Below are 21,835 nucleotides of genomic sequence, written 5' to 3'. Positions count from 1 at the left end.
ACAAATAACCCATAAATATCCCATAAATATCCCATATATTTATCCCACATATATCCCGTATATATCCCACATATATCCCACATATATCCCGTACATATCCCACATATATCCCACATATATCCCACATATATCCCGTACATATCCCACATATATCCCACATATATCCCACATATATCCCACATATATCCCGTACATATCCCATACATATCCCAGAGTGATAGGGCCAGGCTGTGGAAACACAGCAGTGACTGATGGTGACCCAAGTCCCGTAAGACTTTTGCACATGATGCACTTTTAAGTGTCCTGTCAGGGTTGAAATAAAAACAGACATCTCCTTAGCCATCCATGAAGGGCTTCTGAAACCTCGACTTATCACACATATGACCATCGCTCTCCTCTGACTCGACCAAGCTGAACAGCATCCCCCGAAGAGGCGAGCCGGTCTCCCAGAGGGGCGGGCCGGTCTCACGGAGAGGCGGTCCGGTCTCCTCTGAGACCTTAAATATGACACAGGAGTAAGGTTTCACGCCCTGCTCCACTGTACGCAGGGCCGGAATGAGCTGACGGGGGAGGAGACAGTCCGTGGGGGCGGTTCTTACGGCAGCGGAGCTGATGGGGGAGGAGTCAGTCCCTGGAGGCGGTCCTGGAGGCGGGACAAACTGGACGAGCTCGAGAGTGGGACGAGGAGGAGAGATCTTACCGCCAGTGCTCTGGTGTGGTTTGACAGCTTTGGCAGGGAGATCGGGCAGCGCTACAGTGACACACTCTTCTCTATTTCACTCTTTTAGTCTCCTCTCCTCTCCTCCATCACCACTGAAGGCTTTTCTCCTGCTCCCAGTGGTCCGAAGCTACAGTACACAGGCGAGGGGAACACTTTTACACCTGCGTGTGATCCAGTGCTTGGGACTGGAAAGGAAGAAAGGTCTGTAAATGAAAACACACCGTTCTTACAGTTTAACTACCAAACCGTTAGTGTGGAGGTGATTAAAACGTAAAGCTATACGCCAGATACGTATGACTCCCAGGAACCCCGCGCTGGGGGTTAAACTCCCAGAGAAGTCTCAACCAGCCACGATATGACAGCTGTGCTATGCAACTAAATGCATGTTTAAAATGACACACATCGAGTGATTTGGCATAGATGCCCGCATGCATGCACGCATGCCCTCGACGGGGCTGATAATGGCGCTCTACAATGCTCTTATGCTGTGAGCCATGCTACTCCAGAGGAAATACCACTGTCTTCCTGCGTTGCCATGGCAGCAGCTTCTACTGCCCAAGCGGACCTGTGATTGGCAGAGTGGCAGGGTCTGTCCCACACTGCCCCATTCTGCCCCAGCGGGGCATCTGCTTGTCTCCACCCCGCCCTGATCCCTGTAGGTGCCGTTCTCCTAAATAGAGCACTCGCTAAAAAAGTCCCATTGCACAGAAAAAAAAAATCTAACTTAGACAAGGGCACCAATAATGACTGGTGTCAAAGTCTTGTGCGGTGACCTTTTCTGATCTCCATCCAATAATAAAACTGCGATATTCAAAACAATTCACAAAATTCACATACAAACACAGCAGTAAAACTGTGGAGCGAAAAAGGCAAATTCTCTGTAAATCCTGAATCGAGCAATGGAGTCGTAATGGGTGATAAAATGCATAATTCACTTCCGAATTATTTTGACTGCTGAGCTGTGAAATTGTTTGCTAAGGCAGGTAGGAGTGCGTATTTGTGATTTATTTTCTCCGAGCAGCGGTGCTTAGTGGTGCAACCACGCAGCCGCTGTGGGAAAAACAGCCCCGCACGTGAGCACCCACATATACCTCAGACAAGCGGTGCAGACCTTTATATTAGGAGCTAATCAGTTGTGGTGGCAGGTGGATGTCGACAGGTGCATTTCCTGCAGCAAGAACAGCTTCTCATGCAGAACTCCATGTAGACAAGCGGCTGTCGACTACTATGAGCCGGAAAGGAAACAAACAGCACCGGGTGTAGGCCCGGTTCTCCCGGGCCGCGAGGGCGCTTTATGTGTCGGGTGGGAGCAGCGAAGGGTGTGGGAAGAGTAGACACAGGGGATCTCGGAGCCGCGTGACCTCGCACTGCGCTGGGAAGCGGAACGCTGGAACGGTGAGCGAACCGTCTCCGCTGGACCTAGAAATGTCTCAAACAAAGGCAAGGGAATCAGCAGTGCGAGAAAGGTCAGTGAGAATGGACGATTTCCACACCACAAAGGCAGGGCTGACTGCCACGTCCGAGTGTGTGAAGTGGATTCTTCACGGGGGTCTGATGATGGGAAGGGTGCTTTGAGAGACAGGTCTGACATTTCCAAAAGCTCAGGAGTAAACAAGGCTTTAGAAGGAATAAACAATGACTGGAACAGGTTAATATGCAGCTCCAGATCACTGTGGTAGCCTTTGTCTCATACAGCCAATCAGGGTTCAGGAATAAGACATTACGCCATGTCCGTGTGTGAACGTTGCAGTGCTAGCTCAGTGGTGAAGGTACTTGATTAGTAATTAGAAGGTTGCCATTTCAAGCCCCACCTTCCAAGTTACCCCTGAGCAAGGCCCTTAACCCTCAATTGCTCAAGTTGCGTTCAGTCAGAATTGTACAAAAGCATCAGCAAAATGCCATAAATGTAAATGTCCCTGATTGGATGGCCCCATCCTTGGATGATTGGATGAAACACAGACTGCTACTGATCAGAGCTTGTTCCCACTCTCACCTAATGTACTATTCTAGGGTGCGATGACGCCAGCCCAGCATCCAATGGCGACTCTAGCAGTGCTGACGCGACTCCAAGCTACCTATATTAACTCTTTATATAGTCCCGCGGTGGCACGGGGAGGGCGGTTTTTGTCATCATCTGGCAACCACAGGTTCCTGTCTGCGATGCATGAGTCATGACACACCGTGGCAGGAGAGACGATGAAGTCTAATTAAGGATGAGTTTCTGCCTCTCCCCACCACCGCGCTCGTCCGCGGGGGCCGAGCACCCCTCTGCTCCCACACACTGCTGACATTTCAGCTCCGCTGGCAAGACAACACAATCAGTTCTTACTGGCTGTCGAGAGCCTCTTTCTCCTTCTTCTTCTCCTCCTCCTCCTCCTCGGAGGAGGGAAACGTATATTTTCAATGTTTCCCTTTGTGCCGCGACGCAGATGAAATGAGCGTGGAGAGCAGGAAAACGCTGCCAGCCGTCCGTGAGTGACACTCATGAGACGGAACCCGAATCCAGCACCCAGTTTCTGTTGTCATGTTACACGTCGGCTGGCATTTTACGACGTTCGTAATTAGGCTGACAGCAATCGATACTGCACTGATTAAAGGACCTGCACAGAACACAAAGCCCAAAGGCCTAAATTATATCGGCAAACTAGCATAACCTTAACCACAGACACCTCACAGCGCCCTGCGCCGAGGAAACACTCCTCCCTGTTAGAACAGACCAGCACACGGTAGCTCGACTGAACGAGCGCATGGAGATCAATAACCACCCATACGGGACACTGAGCAGACTTGGAGGGAGGGGCTTGGCTAGGCACAGCTCCGCCCCCAACCCGCTGCCCTCTCTGGGCCACGCCTCCACCTCTCCCCTGTTCGCTTCACGCTGCTACTTTCACGCCCGCTAATTAGATTTTTAATTGGCAACCTTTGAGAGTGGGGTGGCCGTGCATGGTAAGCCTCCTGCTCTGTCTCTCTCTCTCTCTCCATCTCTCCCTCTCTATTCACCTCTCCAGCTCTCTCTCCATCTCTCCCTCTCTCTCTCTCTCTCTCTCTCTCTCTGTCTCTTCTTCTTTCTCTCGCTTTCCCTCTTTCTCTCTCTCACTCAACCATGCAAACAAAGACGTGAATACGGAGCTTCTGCACCTGAGAAAGCGCCTCGGTGCTGCTCGGTTCTTCGAGTGCGCTCCGCTGTCAACTTTCTCTACTGCACTGCTAAGGAGACCCTGACACACAGCTGTGAGATATCAAGACTCCACATTGTAGAAAACACACCAATCTGCATGCACAGACCGAGAATTCAACAAACAAACAAGCAAGCAAGCAACCAATCAAACTATAGGAAGATTTTACAATAACGCTTTGGCTTTGCCTGGTCATTAACATCTCACCAGCTCCGTGGACTCATATGTGTTTAATAACCTGACTGACCCTCCCCACTGACCTCTCGCTGCCCTTAAAGCCCGCTATCACATTCCTCCAGCCCGGCATCGAGTGAAGATCTCCTAAAAGAAGTGGGCACCGTACCTGGGTGAGATATCACAGCCTTGCTGCATGAACGCACCCAGCGAGAACCAGAGGCTGTTGAAGATGCCGAACTCGTTGGTCTGCTCCTGGCTCTGCTGTGCCTGGCCCGGCTGGCCCGGAGCTGCCGGCGTGAGCTGGCTGGAGCCGGTCTCGACGCCCTCGTCGTCATCGTCGCCGTGCCACTCGTAGGGGCTGAAGCGGCTGACCAGGAAGAGTACGACGCTCACGCCGATGTAGGCGAACACGATGCACATCCAGATCTCGTAGGCCAGCGGGTCCAGGAAGGAGAACACGCCCGGCTTGGACTTGGTGGGCTTCTTGATCATGATGGAGATGCCCAGGCTCATGAAGGGCTTAGAGAAGTCAATCACCTCCTCCCGCACCAGCGTGATTGTCAGCGGCGCCACAGCGACGTCAGCCTTCTGCAGACATGACCGAGCAGCAGCGTGAGTTCTGACTTGTGCGAGGCTACAGCCTTTTACGCACTGATGAAATCATTATCCAGCTTTTCATTAACGTCCAGCTTTTACACTCTAAAGATGCTCTTTACTCAGAGACCTTTTAACACCAAACAGAGCCGGAATGAGAAGCGTGTCCGCTATCATTTTTAATGAAATCCCTCAGGGTGTCGTACTGTAAAGGCACAAATCCATAGCCTAATACACGAAAACGGCCTTGGAGATGAAGTGCCAGGTAAATATACTCTTGACTTCCTGTAACCTCTCGTTCTTTCCAAACTCCTCTCTCAGGAGCACATTCCATGGAATCTGAGCTACTGAGGAAATAATTCATGAAGTTAGTGGCCACACCATAAAATCATGAAACCCAGCCATTAGGCGAGAGCCATTAGGCCGCGCTTACGATTATACGCTTGAATCTGGAGGCGCGTATTAAAGATGAACAAAGTCGATAAGAAAACGGGAAACTGTGGCAGCTGCGTATAAACAGACTTGTACTTTAGCGCTAAACGGAAGAACAATAAAAGGGACGTGTAACTCACTCCGTACACGAGCTCCCCCACCATCCCATTCCACATCTTGGTGTCTGGATCCCGGGCTCCATACTTGCCGTCGGCCACGATCTTGAGCTTGTACTGGTATCCCACGTGCTTGGCGATCTCGGCCGCCAGCTCCACACAGTATCCCTCGTATTTGTCGTTGCCCACCAGCTGCTCGTGGTTTTTCTTCAGCATTACGTACGGGGACTCCTGAGACGGGGACAGAGATGCAGACGAGGCAGCGTCATACCAGCGCCGGCCACATGGGGCACTACGAGCGGGACGGCGGCGGCGTGTGAATCACGGTTTTTTGAGCAGAAGTGTGATGGCTGGAGCTGGTTTGAAGAGTTTGACAGAGCAGAGGTGAACCGGTGCTGTGACACTCACAACCCTGTGAATCTGATGGGTTTATTTTCAGATGAGGAGCCCAGTTTGGCTTCGTCAAAGCTCATGACGAAAGGGCTGGCAATCTGCAGGGTGGGAACAGTGCAGTTCTACCTGGGGATGCAGTGCAATTGTTATCTCTCAGAAAGATTGGCCGTCTTTCAGAGATTACTGGCCGCACAACACGACTGGAGGTTTTTCATTCACTGCAGCTGAGCCTGAAAAAGTAACACTGGACAGCAAGCATTAAGAAAGAAAGAAAGAAAGCGAGAAATTAATCAAACACAAATGAACACTATTGAACACACAGAGTATAAACTTCATAGTCAATATTAGTCCATATTTGAGATGGTGTGTCCTCAACAAAACTACCATCCCAAACTCCCTTGCCAAACAAACCCTGTAGGACATACGGTATCAGACCCTATAGGGCATACTACTGTATATCAGACCCTGTAGGACATACTACTGTATAACAGACCTTGTAGGACACATTGCATCAGACCCTATAGAACATACTATTGTATATCAGACCCTGTAGGACATACTACTGTATATCAGACCCTGTAGGACACACGGTATCAGACCGTATAGGACATACTACTGTATATCAGACCCTGTAGGACACACGGTATCAGATCCTATAGGACATACTAATGTATATCAGAGCCTATAGGACATATTACTGTATATCAGACCCTGTAGGACACATTGTATCAGACCCTATAGAACATACTACTTTATATCAGACCCTGTAACACATACTACTATATATCAGACCCTGTAGGACATACTACTGTATATCAGACCCTGTAGGACACACGGTATCAGACCCTATAGAACATACTACTTTATATCAGACCCTGTAAGACATACTACTATATATCAGACCCTGTAGGACATACTACTGTATATCAGACCCTGTAGGACACACGGTATCAGACCCTATAGGACATACTACTGTATATCAGACCCTGTAGGACATACTACTGTATATCAGACCCTGTAGGACACACGGTATGAGACCCTATAGAACATACTACTTTATATCAGACCCTGTAAGACATACTACTGTATATCAGACCCTATAGGACATACTGCATATTCCAGCCTGCTCTATGTCCCTGTGTGGCTCTTGTGTAAGACGCCCCTCCCCTGTCTCTACATCTCTGTTCTGCGGGCCAGCTTAACCTCTCCGCTGGGCTGGCGAGTAGGCGCCCTGCCGAGCGTGTGATGTGAGCGGTTTGCTGAAAGCTCTGCTCGGCTGAACGGGAGGAGGGAGCAGAGGATGAAATCCAATTTTTCAGCATCTGCTGAGAATTCAATCAGCCGAGAAGGTCCGGGCCCGGGAGAGCAGAACACGGGTGTCGCTCTCGCTGGCCGCGGGCCGCAGCGGATCTGCACGTCTGCGGGGGCGTGCAGGGCGCAGAATGTCACCTCCCGTTTTCCAAACTTAGAAAACAATAGATAAATGACGTCCTCCTACCACCAGCAACATGGCGGCACAATCCCGACACGCGGACGCTTCAAACGGTTCCGGCCACCTCGGCCGCTCCGCTATATCCCTTTGGAGGATGAGCTTGGGTCGGAGGCGCAGGAGGCATACCAGGATGGTGGTGACGATGTAGGTGCGATTCTGGAGTCCGTTCGTCCCGTTGCTGCCGGGGAAGTAGGCCGACGTGCTCACAAACTTCTCATCCTCGTTCCAGTACCCCACCTGACACCGAATCAAATCAGTGACAAGAAACGGTCGTGTGGGATGGCAAACCCCCTCCACCAGCCCTCAGTGCGATGCTCTAAACCCCTCAATTACATTAGCAAGCTGGCCAGCCCGACTGTGAGCCAAGCAGTGGGTGGAGTCTTTATTTAAGGTGCACCGTGCGGCTCAAACCTCCGCCCTTACTTTCTTTGGCCCTGTGGCCTTCAGCTCCATCACGCTGACGGTGTAGTTGGTCCGTCGGCCTTTCTCGTTAAACTGGATGTGCCCCGTCAAACCCTCGATCCGGACCTGTGGGAACAAAAACCCCGGAGCAGCGGGTTCGGTCAGTCAGAGAGATAAAAGAGATCTTTCCTACTTTCTTTCTTGCACGTCAGGCTCAACCGTCCGCCTCCGATGCTGATTGGCTCAGCTCTTTCATAGCCCCGCCTCCGAGCCTGACCCTGGCACCTCAGACATATAGTTTTCTTTTTTTCTTTTCTCGGGCGTTACTTTCTGGGTGGCTTTTTAGATAAAAGGCCAAAATGTCTCTACTCAGAGGCTTCTTTTGGACAGCCACAGTCCTGGATCCTAAGTCCTGTCAGCTTTTCTCCTTTGTGGTTGTATTTTTATAGGACACCATCAGCATGAGGCATAAATCTGCTCTAGGCTTGTGAAACAGTCAGGTGTTCCTTCTCTCTTGTATCTATCTGAAAATAAATCTTGTCATAAATTATTATGACCAACATAAGGGTTTATTGCCACCAGTATTTGGTCTCTACCCACTGTGTCATATTTGATTGCGATGTTCTCTTTGCCCAATCAACATGTACCTGATGAGACACAAGAGAGATGTAATTTGTTTCTCACTGTTCTGTTCCAGCCTCTCAGAATAGATTTGAATCTATGCCAGTCATATGTGCGAGATGATTTATGTGTGACAGTGTATTGCACTGTGTGTGTGTGTGTGTGTGTGTGCATGTGTGTGTGTGTGTGTGTGTGTGTGTGTGTGTGCGCGCATGTGTGTGTGTGCATGTGTGTGTGTGCATTATAGCCAGTTTGTATCTTTGTGTTTGTCATAGCAGGAGTGTGTGTGTGTGTGTGTGTGTGTGATTGCCTGAAGGGAGAGCACCTGCTGTAGGGCTCTCTGAATGTCGATGCCTTGGCCCCAGGGGGCTGGCGGATTGGCCAGGCATTCCCCAGCGTTGCCACGGCGTGAAATGTCAATCCTCTGCCGTCGAAGGTTCTGGAAGGCTGTGGACATCACTTTGACGCCATCGTATGTGAGCGCCCCTGTGTACTGTGGGAAGATGGCTACTCGTCATGACAACATAACAGAGACGCTAACGAGAACATGGGGAAACCGTAAACACACGGGAGAGTGTATCGGTAATCGAGCTCTGAGTCTGGCTCGCTGCTCGCTGGAAAAGTTCTTGAGTTCTCTCGTTCTGATTCACTCTAATCTTGCCTCACATGGCGCAGTTTTGTTCTGCGTAGCGAGCATGACTCACTGATCCAGCAGGGCCGCCGAGTCGTACCTTCAACGGCCTCTTGGGGACTTTGTTGTCGAAGTCCATCCACTGCTGTCTTATTCTGCTGATGTTCTGGTCGGTGTAGTTCACCAGCTGGAAGCCAGTCACGTTGGCCTCGCCTCTCTTAAACTCCGTCAGGTCGATGTCCAGAAACCCCTGGAAGAAAAGCAGGGGAACAAAACTAAATAACCCATTCATATGGTAAGTTCCGTCTGGCAGGAATTCAGGATTAAAATGCGGTAAAATTGCAGGTGCATAGGGTGGGAAAAGTGGCCTGTAGCCTTCAAAAGACACAAGCTGGGGATTCCAGCTGCCCACCCCGCTGAAGGAGCGCGGCCACGCGGGGAATCGTTCTGCTCTGGCGCAAACAAAAGAATATGAAATTTCCGCTATTGTTATAAGCCCAATTTGTGCACTTAGCAGAAGTTGGTGCTGATTTGCAGTGGCGACGGCAGGCTCTGAAGAGAGCGCCAGACCGCACGACGCCATGGCAACGCTTGGGTCAAGCCGGAGAAAACGTCCGTCCCGGTCACCTAATGAACTAAAAGCTAATCCCTCCCATTCTCTCACGGCAGCTCGTCCGACGGGTCTCGGGCCTCTCGTCCTCGCCGAAAGCCGGAGGTGGTGCGGGGCCTAGCGCGGGGTTGGGGGGGCTGTTGGCAGAAGCTGTCGGATGTTCGTTCATAATCCCGCTGTTATTGTTAACATAAGTGCCTCTTGGCCAGCTAATCAGCCTGCAGTGCTCCTGAACGCCGTGACCCGGGACTCACCGTGACTCTTGCCTCAGCGCTGAAGTGCACGGCTCTTTAGCAGAGAGCACCAAGGCTAAGGGCGCTTTATTAAGCTGCTTGGCACAGTTAGTGTGTGCGCTGTGTGCTCTTACAGTGGCTGAGAGTGTGGGGTGTGGGAGTGTGAGGGTGTGAGGGTGTGAGGGGTGGGTGGGGTTTTGGAACAGCTCATGTGCAACGCGTCAGGTTGGGTGAAAAATTGGGTGTGGCTCTTGGGATGGTGGACAGAGGTCTGTTATTGTTCACCTACCTCCACCTCAGTGTTCCAGTACCTCTAACACTGCAGTGCTATTCTAAACCTGAAATCCCACTGCATGCTGTAACACTGCTGCTGAATATTACTGTAATTAAAGCACACGTGCCACTGTGGTGTCCGCGTCGGTGGAGGCTGCGCGTGGTGGCGCGTGGCTCTGCCCCGACACACAGCTTTGCCATGCGGGTTTTAGCGCAGAGCAGAAAACAGCAGATATGTTGGTGAGTTTACGCAGTTTAATGTTACAGCTTCCTTCTAGAAGCTCTCCTTGGCTATGTTACGAGTGTGTGTGTATGTGTGTGTGTGTGTGTGTGTGTGTGTGTGTGTGTGTGTGTGTGTTTTATTTGTGTGTGTCACTGAGATATAAATATACCTGGAACCAGTCATGGATCAGACTACTCATTCAGTTTAGTGATATGTGTCTCCCAGCACAGCCAGATGTATACGGAAGCTGACATCTTCCGTATGTGCGCGTGAGCGCTCATACACGAGCCACCCATCTGTGTGACTTCTCGTGGTAAAAATACGCATTGTTTCATAGTATAAAAAGTGACTCCTTGTGAAGACAAAGTGATATAGTGATCTGCTGGCAGCCAGTGCACACTGAGCACTGTCTCTGTGTGAGGCGAAATCACAGCGCTAAGGAAAATCCCATGCAGCTTGTGAGAAACGTCCTTCTCATGTAATTAATTACTATGTTTAGAAGAACAAGGTGACAATGTCAGAATGAACTGTTTCACCCTGGAAATATATTTAGAGGAATTGTGTCTTTGAAACCAGACAAGTAGTACAGGCAACCCCCCTTCCTCTGTTTCTGTTTCCTCTGTGTGTGTGTGTGTGTGTGTGTGTGTGAATATAATGAGAGAGTCAGAGAGAGGCTGCTCTATTTCCTAGCTGTAGGAGTGTGTGTGATTGTAAGTCATTGACTTGGTTTGGCTCAGAGTGTCTGATTGTAAGTGTCTGTTCTTGTCTGGCACTACATAGGCCACTGTCTGACCTCTGACCTCTGACCTCTGATTGTGTTTTCCCCACGAGAATCAGCATGTTGTTGCAGACCTGAGAACATCTGCCTGTCGACCTCTTACACAACACACACACCCGGAACAAGTGTCCCACTGTCATACAGCTTCTCACTACACACACACACACACACACACGCACATACCCCCCACACACATACGCATATACTCACATACCCATATACTCACATACACACATACACACATACAAACATACACATACACACATACACATGCGCACATATACAGATACACGCATACACACATACACACACACAGACATACAGAACACACATACACACATACGTACATACACACATATCCACACACACACACACACACACACATACCCATATACTCACATACGCACATACAAACATACACATACGCACATACAGACACGCGCACACGCGCACACACACACACACATACACACACATAACACACATACAGACCCCCCCCACACACACACATACACACAGAACACACATACCCCCCACCCCACACACACCCCCACATACACACTCAGAACACACATAGACACACACATATTCCCCCCACACACACACTCAAACACACATATACACCTACCCACATAACATTTTCTTTATTGCATACCATAGTAACTGAAACAATTGCAATATGTTCCATTTCTGTTTCGGAATTAACAATGAACCACACAACACAACCTTTTATCAAGTCAGCTATAACAAAACGGGACTGCAGAAAACAATCACATTTCCTGATTATTTTCTATGGTGATTTTTTCTGTCTGTACCATCTCTGTACCATCTCAGTAATCAACCAGGCAAAGCTGGTTTTGTACTGAGAGCTACTCAGTGTTTCTGTCATGGAACGCTCCCCCCCACGAGTCACTTGGTACGGCCCACCGCGTGCAGGGGGAACCACGTCTGTTTGTGGCCACGCCCTCCGTAAGGACACACACCTGCATGGGGTTAATCGTGACGTGTGTGTCCGTCTATTTAAACCCCAGTTAATGTGTACCTCGGTGTGGGTCATTGTCGATGTTGTTGTAGATGTAAATGTAGATGTCGTTAATGTTTCTTAGCCTTTTTCAGCATTATTAATGTTCACGGTGTAAATGTGAGAATGTTCACCGTTTGTGTTTTGTGTGAGTGCCAACCTTGTCCTGTATGTTCTATGTTATTAAACGTCTCTAAACGTCGAAGGGGTCTCTGCGTCCTGTTTTGCCTCCTGCGTCACTCGGGCCAACAGTAAGTTAGCACTCATCTCCACCCACTACTGCGTGGTTTAGGCTGTCTGTCTCACGGCAGCTGGCACCCCACCCTGCTGTTTAGCATGTTACACACAATGACACCCTCACACAGTACAGATACACACACTCACAGTACAGACTCACACACAGTACAGACACACACTCAGAGTACAGACGCACACTCACTCACACAGTACAGGCTCACACTCACAGTACAGACTCACACACTCACACAGTACAGGCTCACACACTCACTCACACAGTACAGGCTCACACTCACAGTACAGACTCACACACTCACACAGTACAGGCTCACACACTCACAGTACAGACTCACACACTCAAACAGTAGAGGCTCACACACACACTACAGACTCACACTCACAGTACAGACACACACACAGTATAGACTCACACTCACAGTACAGACGCACACACTCACAGAGTACAGATGTACACTCACACAGTACAGGCTCACACACAGTACAGACTCACACACTCACACAGTAGAGGCTCACACACTCACATTACAGACTCACACACAGTACAGACACACACTCACAGAGTACAGACGCACACTCACACAGTACAGGCTCACACACTCACAGTACAGACTCACACACTCACAGTACAGGCTCACACACTCACAGTACAGACTCACACACTCAAACAGTAGAGGCTCACATACACACTACAGACTCACACTCACAGTACAGACACACACACAGTACAGACACACACTCACAGAGTACAGATGCACACACTCACAGTACAGACTCACACTCACAGTACAGACGCACACACTCAGAGTACAGCTGCACACACACACAGTACAGACACACACTCACAGAGTACAGATGCACACACAGTACAGACTCACTCACAGTACAGATGCACACACTCACAGTACAGACGCACACACAGAGTACAAATGCACACACAATACAAATGCACACACTCAGTACAGACTCACACTCACAGTACAGACACACAGTACAGATGCACACACTCACAGAGTACAGATGCACACACACACAGTACACTCACACAGTACAGACTCAGAGTACAGATGCACACACTCACAGTACAGACTCACACACACAGTACAGATGCACACACTCAGTACAGACTCACACTCACAGTACAGATGCACACACTCACAGTACAGACTCACACACAGTACAGATGCACACACACAGTACACTCACACACACAGTACAGATGCACACACACAGTACAGATGCAAACACACACAGTACAGACTCACACTCACAGTACAGACTCACACTCACAGTACAGACGTTCACACAGTACAGACTCACACTCACAGTACAGATGCACACACAGTACAGATGCACACACTCACAGTAGACTCACACAGTACAGACTCACACATTCACAGTACAGACGCACACTCACAGTACAGACGTGCACTCACAGTGCAGACTCACACACACAGTACAGACTCACACACTCACAGTACAGACTCACACACAGTACAGATGCACACACTCACAGTAGACTCACACACACAGTACAGACTCACACATTCACATTACAGACGCACACTCACAGTACAGACTCACACACAGTACAGACGCACACTCACAGTACAGACTCACACATTCACATTACAGACGCACACTCACAGTACAGACTCACACACAGTACAGACTCACACACAGTACAGACTCACACACACAGTACAGACTCACACAGTCACAGTACAGACTCACACATTCACATTACAGACGCACACTCACAGTACAGACTCACACACAGTACAGACTCACACACAGTACAGACTCACACACACAGTACAGACTCACACATTCACATTACAGACGCACACTCACAGTACAGACTCACACACAGTACAGACGCACACTCACAGTACAGACTCACACATTCACATTACAGACGCACACTCACAGTACAGACTCACACACAGTAGACTCACACACACAGTACAGACTCACACACAGTACAGACTCACACATTCACATTACAGACTCACACTCACAGTACAGACACACAGTACAGATGCACACACTCACAGAGTACAGATGCACACACACACAGTACACTCACACAGTACAGACTCAGAGTACAGATGCACACACTCACAGTACAGACTCACACACACAGTACAGATGCACACACTCAGTACAGACTCACACTCACAGTACAGATGCACACACTCACAGTACAGACTCACACACAGTACAGATGCACACACACAGTACACTCACACACACAGTACAGATGCACACACACAGTACAGATGCAAACACACACAGTACAGACTCACACTCACAGTACAGACTCACACTCACAGTACAGACGTTCACACAGTACAGATGCACACACTCACAGTAGACTCACACAGTACAGACTCACACATTCACAGTACAGACGCACACTCACAGTGCAGACTCACACACACAGTACAGACTCACACACTCACAGTACAGACTCACACACAGTACAGATGCACACACTCACAGTAGACTCACACACACAGTACAGACTCACACATTCACATTACAGACGCACACTCACAGTACAGACTCACACACAGTACAGACGCACACTCACAGTACAGACTCACACATTCACATTACAGACGCACACTCACAGTACAGACTCACACACAGTACAGACTCACACAGTCACAGTACAGACTCACACATTCACATTACAGACGCACACTCACAGTACAGACTCACACACAGTACAGACTCACACACAGTACAGACTCACACACACAGTACAGACTCACACATTCACATTACAGACGCACACTCACAGTACAGACTCACACACAGTACAGACGCACTCACAGTACAGACTCACACATTCACATTACAGACGCACACTCACAGTACAGACTCACACACAGTACAGACTCACACACACAGTACAGACTCACACACAGTACAGACTCACACACATTACAGACTCACACACAGTACAGACGCACACACAGTACAGACTCACACACACAGTACAGACTCACACACACAGTACAGACTCACTCCTTTACACATTACAGACTATATCAGTACATAAGAAGCTTTGCATGTGTCTTCAAGGTTTAAGAACGAACCGTGAGCTTAATGCTAAAGAAATGGATAAATAGAAAAGAAGAGAAAGAGTATGTGATGCGGAAGTGATGTCCTACCCTGGAGGTGGTCGGACACACACAGAGACGAACACACACACACTTGTGAAAAATGTAACATGACAAAAGGAGAAAAAAGGCATCAAACACACACACTTGTGAAAAATGTAACATGACAAAAGGAGAAAAAAGGCATCAAACACACACACTTCCCAACAGAGCACATGCACAAGAGTGTCTGGATAGAGCCGAGGCTTTGATCAGCTTGTTGTTGGGTGTGGGATGGATCAGAGTGTGGAGGAAGGGAGGAATTACAGGACTTCTGAGGCTCAGGAAGCAGGCTGAGAAGCACAGGAGCTCGGTCTGAATCACAGCTGAAGGAGTGAGCATCAGTGGAGAGGGGGCGGGGCAGGAAGAGGGCGCGGGGCAGGAAGAGGGGGCGGGGTGAGGAGCAGGAAGATGGACCCAGGCTGAGTCAGGACTGCGTGGAAGCTGTGGGCGGTTGCATGGACTTGCACTCTTGCCTCAAGACTGTATGTGGCCTCAGCTTGGAGCTTCAGCCGTGGGCTCCGTTGGGAGGGGAGCGTGTGTGGAGAGGGCAGGGAGGGGAGTGTGTGGAGGGGGCAGGGAGGGGAGTGTGTGTGTGGAGGGGGCAGGGAGGGGAGTGTGTGCAGAGGGGGCAGGGAGGGGAGTGTGTGTGTGGAGGGGGCAGGGAGGGGAGTGTGTGCAGAGGGGGCAGGGAGGGGAGTGTGTGTGCAGAGGGGGCAGGGAGGGGAGTGTGTGTGGAGGGGGCAGGGAGAGGAGTGTGTGGAGGGGGCAGGAAGGGGAGTGTGTAGAGGGGGCAGGGAGGGGAGTGTGTGTGGAGAGGGCAGGGAGGGGAGTGTGTGGAGGGGCAGGGAGGGGAGTGTGTGTGGAGAGGGCAGGGAGGGGAGTGTGTGTGGAGAGGGCAGGGAGGGGAGTGTGTGTGGAGGGGGCAGGGAGGGGAGTGTGTGGAGAGGGCAGGGAGGGGAGTGTGTGTGGAGAGGGCAGGGAGGGGAGTGTGTGTGGAGGGGGCAGGGAGGGGAGTGTGTGTGGAGAGGGCAGGGAGGGGAGTGTGTGTGGAGAGGGCAGGAAGGGGAGTGTGTGTGGAGGGGGCAGGGAGGGGAGTGTGTGTGGAGAGGGCAGGGTGGGGAGTGTGTGTGGAGGGGGCAGGGAGGGGAGTGTGTGTGGAGAGGGCAGGGTGGGGAGTGTGTGTGGAGGGGGCAGGAAGGGGAGTGTGTGTGGAGGGGGCAGGGAGGGGAGTGTGTGTGGAGGGGGCAGGGAGGGGAGTGTGTGTGGAGAGGGCAGGGTGGGGAGTGTGTGTGGAGAGGGCAGGGTGGGGAGTGTGTGTGGAGGGGGCAGGAAGGGGAGTGTGTGTGGAGGGGGCAGGGAGGGGAGTGTGTGTGGAGGGGGCAGGGAGGGGAGTGTGTGTGGAGAGGGCAGGGTGGGGAGTGTGTGTGGAGGGGGCAGGAAGGGGAGTGTGTGTGGAGGGGGCAGGGAGGGGAGTGTGTGTGGAGGGGGCAGGGAGGGGAGTGTGTGTGGAGAGGACAGCTGCCGGAGCACAAAGAAGCAGCACAAACTCCAGGAGCTACAGCTGTGTGGTCTCACGCTCACTCTCCCCTGCCTCACGCTCCCCTGCCTCACTCTCCCCGTCAAAATCTCTATTCTTATGACAATCGCCTGCCACGAAAATGTCGAGGACGCAGGTTTTTGAGTGCACAGCGTCTTCCGTTCCACCTCATCGAGCCCCTCCATGTGCTGGGGAGATGGGGAGGGGTGGTGGGTGTGGGATGGCATCCCATCCACCCCAACACTCCCCCTCCACCCCTTACACGACAAGTGACACCCCAGCAGGAGCGCAGCTGAACGTCGAGGCACCAGAGACTAGGCCAACACTAAACCTTCCTCCCTCCCCAAGCTCCTCGTCCTCCCCTCTCTGACGGCAGGTGCTTGGACCGGCCGGTGGAGGGGAAGTTGTATCTTTTCATGCTCTGTGTCCCCGTAAATGTGGTGCAGTGGGCCGGGGTCCGTTGCCGTCGAAACCGCATAGAGCCCTCGAACCCGGGGAGGAAGCTTTTCATACATTCACCCTTCTTGGCTGCAGCCTGTCACTCTCTCTCTCTCTCTCTCTCTCTCTCTCTTCCTCTCTCTCTCTCTCTCTCTCCCTCTCTTTCTCTCTCTCTTCCTCTCTCTCCCTCTCTCTCTCCCTCCCTCTCTCTCTCTCTCTCTCTCCCTCTCTTCCTCCCTCTCTCTCCCTCTCTTCCTCTCTCTCCCTCTCTTCCTCCCTCTCTCTTCCTCTCTCCCTCCCTCTCTCTCTCTCTCTCTCTCTCTCTCTCTCTCTCTCTCTCTCCAGAAGCACCAAGCAAAGACAGCGAAAGTGATTTGAATTCACTTCTTAAAAAAATCTGGCCATTATGAAACCCGGAGTTAACCGCGACACGTGTTATCGTTTATAATTTACAACCGCATGCAGGAGCACTAGTCAGCAGTAATGTGAAATCTCCAAGCAACGTGCCATTCATGAGTGCGTCGGCCTATTAATGCAGCAATTAATATCGCTTCAATTTAAATCAATTTCCTGACCCATTGTTGTGCGCGAGGCTGCCTACAGACAGAGACGGTAGACAGTGTCACCAGTTTACTACTGCACTCTGTCATTCTGTCTCTCTCCCTCTCACACACACACACACACACACACACTCTACAAGTACACAATTGTGCATGCAGCCCCCCTCTCTGACCATTCAGTAAATAATTACAGCATTGCAAAACCTCAGTTAGTGAGCGTGTTCATTCCTGTTGAATCCGTGGATAAATGGGGCGTATCTTTGATGAGACTGGCTGAATGGGAAACGTTACACCAATTAGTTCAACGTGCTGGGAACTCACCAGGTTGGCCAGTATGTAGTGGTAACTCTTCATGTTCTTCCCCAGTTCAATAATCTACAAGAGAACAATACAAGAAATAGATGAAGAAAAGCTCTACAGAATGATGCAATCACTAGTAATCACCAGTAATAAACACTCATTAATCAATTACTAAACATCCTATTGCTAAAAGCCTGAAGTTTTTCAATTAGCAATAAGAATAATAGTATATGACCAAATCACCAGATCAGATCAACCCCTCCCCTACCAATTTACTGAAATTTGCACAAATAAACCTGTATGAAAATTTGAGGTTGAAGGAGGATTCGTCATATATTTGTGCATGGCTTCATTTACCTGAAATCTGATCATATCGATTGATACGATTACTACAGATTCTCTGTTTGACTGCGATGATCTGTGGTGGGAAGGGCTGCTGTGACAGGTTGTCTGGGGTGGGCGGGGCACACGGGGAGCCTCGGACCCTCTTAAAGGCTGGGAGCCAAGATGGAGTCATCCAGCCAGGCATGCACAGGCTTAAAACCCCGGGCCAGTTTTTAGAAACGCGTCACAGGAAAGAGGCACCTGTGTTTGTTCAACAAATGTTGACGATTACCACACATGCTGTTTTACACGTGAAGCTCTTCTGAACGACAGTAATGGCGAGAATCTTTACCATGACGCAGGAGTGCGTTATATTTTGCAGAGGAGAGGCACGCGTACTCTGGCTGGTAAGAGGGCAATAGGAGGGTTCAGAAAGCTTCTGTTTCCACAGAGACGGCCAGAGTAGTGGAAAAACAGTGAGTCATACGCTAATGGAGGGGGGACACGCTAACGCTCCAAATCCTTCATCCTGCCCAACCTGCCAGGTGCGTGATCTTTCAGAGCAGCACACTGTGTGTGTGTGTGTTTGTGCGTGTACGAATGTAGGTAGGTATGTACAAGAGAAAGGGGAATGTATGTGTGTGTGTGTGTGTGTGTGTGTGCGCACGCGCTGATGTGCACACGGCTCGGTGTGTTTGCGTTTCAGTGTGTGCATGCATGTGGACGTTTGGGTTTCTGTGGCGCTGAAGGCTAACCGAGCTCATCCCAGTCCTGTGACCGCCACAGTGAGAGCAGACGCTAGCTGTGTGTGTGTGTGCGTGCATGTGTGTGTGTGTGTGTGTGTGTGTGTGTGTGTGTATGTGTGCATGTGAGATGCTAGCTCGCGGCCACGACAGACAGTGACATTAGTTATTAACGCCGACCTCAACAAAAGATTCACACAGCTCCGCCCCCCTTCAGCTCCAGGGCGGCAAAACCAGTGCCAACAGCAATGGAGGCCCTGCTGACCTGACACACGCACCGCTGGAATGGAGCAGGAGACACACCCTCCTCAGACAGACCTCCACGAGGGGGAGAGACGCCCTCCTCAGACAGACCTCCACGAGTGGGATTCTGTCTTCAAAATATCTGAAAATAGCTGCTGACACTGATCGGTTGTGTAAGCACACAAAGAACTGTCCTCGGCTGATCTCACTAACGGATCCAATGAAAGGTACCAGCAGACGAAAAAAAGCTTGTTAGCCAATGGTGACACATTTACGTCAATGTGCAAACTGAGATGATGATTAATGTTGCTGGAAAATAAATAAATAAATACATAAATAAAATTCACATGTGAGACAAATGGCTTTTGTGGGTTTTGATTCGGCATGGGATGTATAGCCGAGAGTTCCGAATTATGACGGGAAAAGGATTCGGGACGGGACACTTCCTTCTTCTCCTCTGAGGTGATGGGGAATATTGTCCTGCCCTGGCTGGCTGCACATGTCATTGGTGTGTCATTAATCTCTGCACATCCTTCACAGTGTGAGGGAGGAAGAGGTGGGATGAGCTGCTAACCCCACACACTGGCCTACACTGAGCTGATAACCACACACACTGGCCCACACTGAGCTGATAACCACACACACTTACTCACACTGAGCTGATAACCACACACACTGGCTCACACTGAGCTGATAACCACACACACTTACTCACACTGAGCTGATAACCCCACACACTGGCCCACACTGAGGTGATAACCACACACACTGGCTCACACTGAGGTGATAACCACACACACTGGCTCACACTGAGCTGATAACCCCACACACTGGCCCATACTGAGCTGATAACCACACACACTGGCCCACACTGAGCTGATAACCACTCACACTGGCTCACACTGAGCTGATAACCACACACACTGGCTCACACTGAGCACTCTGGGATGTATTTTAAGTCAGGGCTCGAGGCACATGGGCTGGCACTGCAATCCCAGCCGTCCAATTCAGACAGGCAGCGGACGTCACATGGGTCAGGTGTGTTCCCTGGAAAAACATCCTCGACTGCACAAGCCGGAATGTGGCGGCAATGGGAGCACACGTCTCCCTGGTTACCTTCTTCAGTATGGAGGTGAGGCGCTCTAGTTCGCAGTCGATGATGATTTGCCCTTCCTTCCGCTTGTCCAGGTCCTGAAAGACTTTGAGGAAGGATGCCTCTGTCATGGTCTCCACATTCACCGAGGTCACCAGCCAGTTCTGCTCTGCTGCCGTATCCAGAACCTTCTGCAGAACTGTCAGTCCTGTAACAGAAAAAAAGTTCTTTATAGAGACGTGCTCAGAGCGGTAAAACCCGGCATGGCATGTTGAAACACTGTCCTCCACATGAAAGACTCCACACATGTCCCAGATTATTACGTATATAATTACATACACCTAACTTTAAGGTGAATTTTATACATGTACAAATAAAGTCCAACTGGTGGCATGCACAACTGGTAAGCCAGCCGCTCTGCCACATCACTGGTTGGTGTCTGAGCACGGCTCACTTCTGCCCTAGTTGTATCTGTTTAGCTGACCATATTCACGCAGCAGCAAGTCTGACATGGTAGTGGCACAGTGCTGCCAGACACAAGTTTATCCGGAAGAGCGGAGAGGCCGGAGTTCTGTAGCAGCGTCTGTACATTCTGCCACCACGCAGACGTGAATGTCTAACTGGAATTCTGCACCACAGAGGATGCTATATGCACTCCAACTCTGGGGCCGGGGAGTGTATCTCATACTTGGACCTCCGTGTACTGGGAAGCCCTGGAGCTGCTTTGCTGCTTTTGCTGCTGGGAGTGATCAGGGGAGCGAGGGTGTGGATAATTAAACCCAGGCAGGAACCAGGGCCTGATTAGCCAGGCCATTGATTCTGACATGAGGTTTACGGGCACAGAGAGACGTCGTATTCAGCCAAACACAGACCAATCAGCTTGCCCTCCAGACTGGCCTCAGTGATTTCTCATTGCTATTCGCACCGTGTCCCAGTGATCAGACCACTGGCTGATTAGGCTCTGATTGCTGGGAGAGAAGAATGGGTCCATTAAACAAAATCTTTGATATTCGGTGTAAGGATGGCTGACGCTCTGACGTTGAGGCAGCCGTCTGTCCTCATTCCGTGTCCGGTCCTCTCCACGGCTCTTAGAATTGAGAGCGTGTGAAACAGAACTTGTGACTAACACATCCAGAAAGAAAACACTCAGCGCTCCAAGTAAGTGCTTTTATAATCTGCTTGTGCTGAGTGACACATTCAGAGCTGCACAATAAACTTCCTGTTGTCAAGGAATGACATTGTGCTTTATGACCATCCAGTTTTCTCTTAAATTTGC

The 21,835-nt window shown here is 50.4% G+C and overlaps 1 protein-coding gene across 2 annotated transcripts in view; it reads right to left on the bottom strand.

Annotated features, from left to right (window-relative positions):
- Positions 1-21,835, bottom strand: part of gria1a (glutamate receptor, ionotropic, AMPA 1a) — a 55,627-nt gene that overhangs the window by 20,280 nt on the left and 13,512 nt on the right. For both annotated transcript variants that reach the window (XM_027024069.2, XM_027024067.2), the window contains exons 4-11: positions 20,583-20,767; positions 18,178-18,231; positions 8,856-9,005; positions 8,450-8,617; positions 7,525-7,629; positions 7,228-7,338; positions 5,241-5,447; positions 4,241-4,662 (exon numbers count right to left, since the gene is read on the bottom strand). In XM_027024069.2, the coding sequence (XP_026879870.2) occupies positions 4,241-4,662; positions 5,241-5,447; positions 7,228-7,338; positions 7,525-7,629; positions 8,450-8,617; positions 8,856-9,005; positions 18,178-18,231; positions 20,583-20,767 (1,402 nt within the window). The remainder of the gene's footprint in view (positions 1-4,240; positions 4,663-5,240; positions 5,448-7,227; positions 7,339-7,524; positions 7,630-8,449; positions 8,618-8,855; positions 9,006-18,177; positions 18,232-20,582; positions 20,768-21,835) is intronic.

The sequence above is a fragment of the Electrophorus electricus genome, chromosome 12 (genome assembly GCF_013358815.1).
Source record: "Electrophorus electricus isolate fEleEle1 chromosome 12, fEleEle1.pri, whole genome shotgun sequence".
Taxonomy (NCBI): Eukaryota; Metazoa; Chordata; class Actinopteri; order Gymnotiformes; family Gymnotidae; genus Electrophorus; species Electrophorus electricus.
The sequence above is the reverse complement of the archived record's forward strand: the minus strand, read 5'-3'. Positions and strand labels throughout refer to the sequence as shown.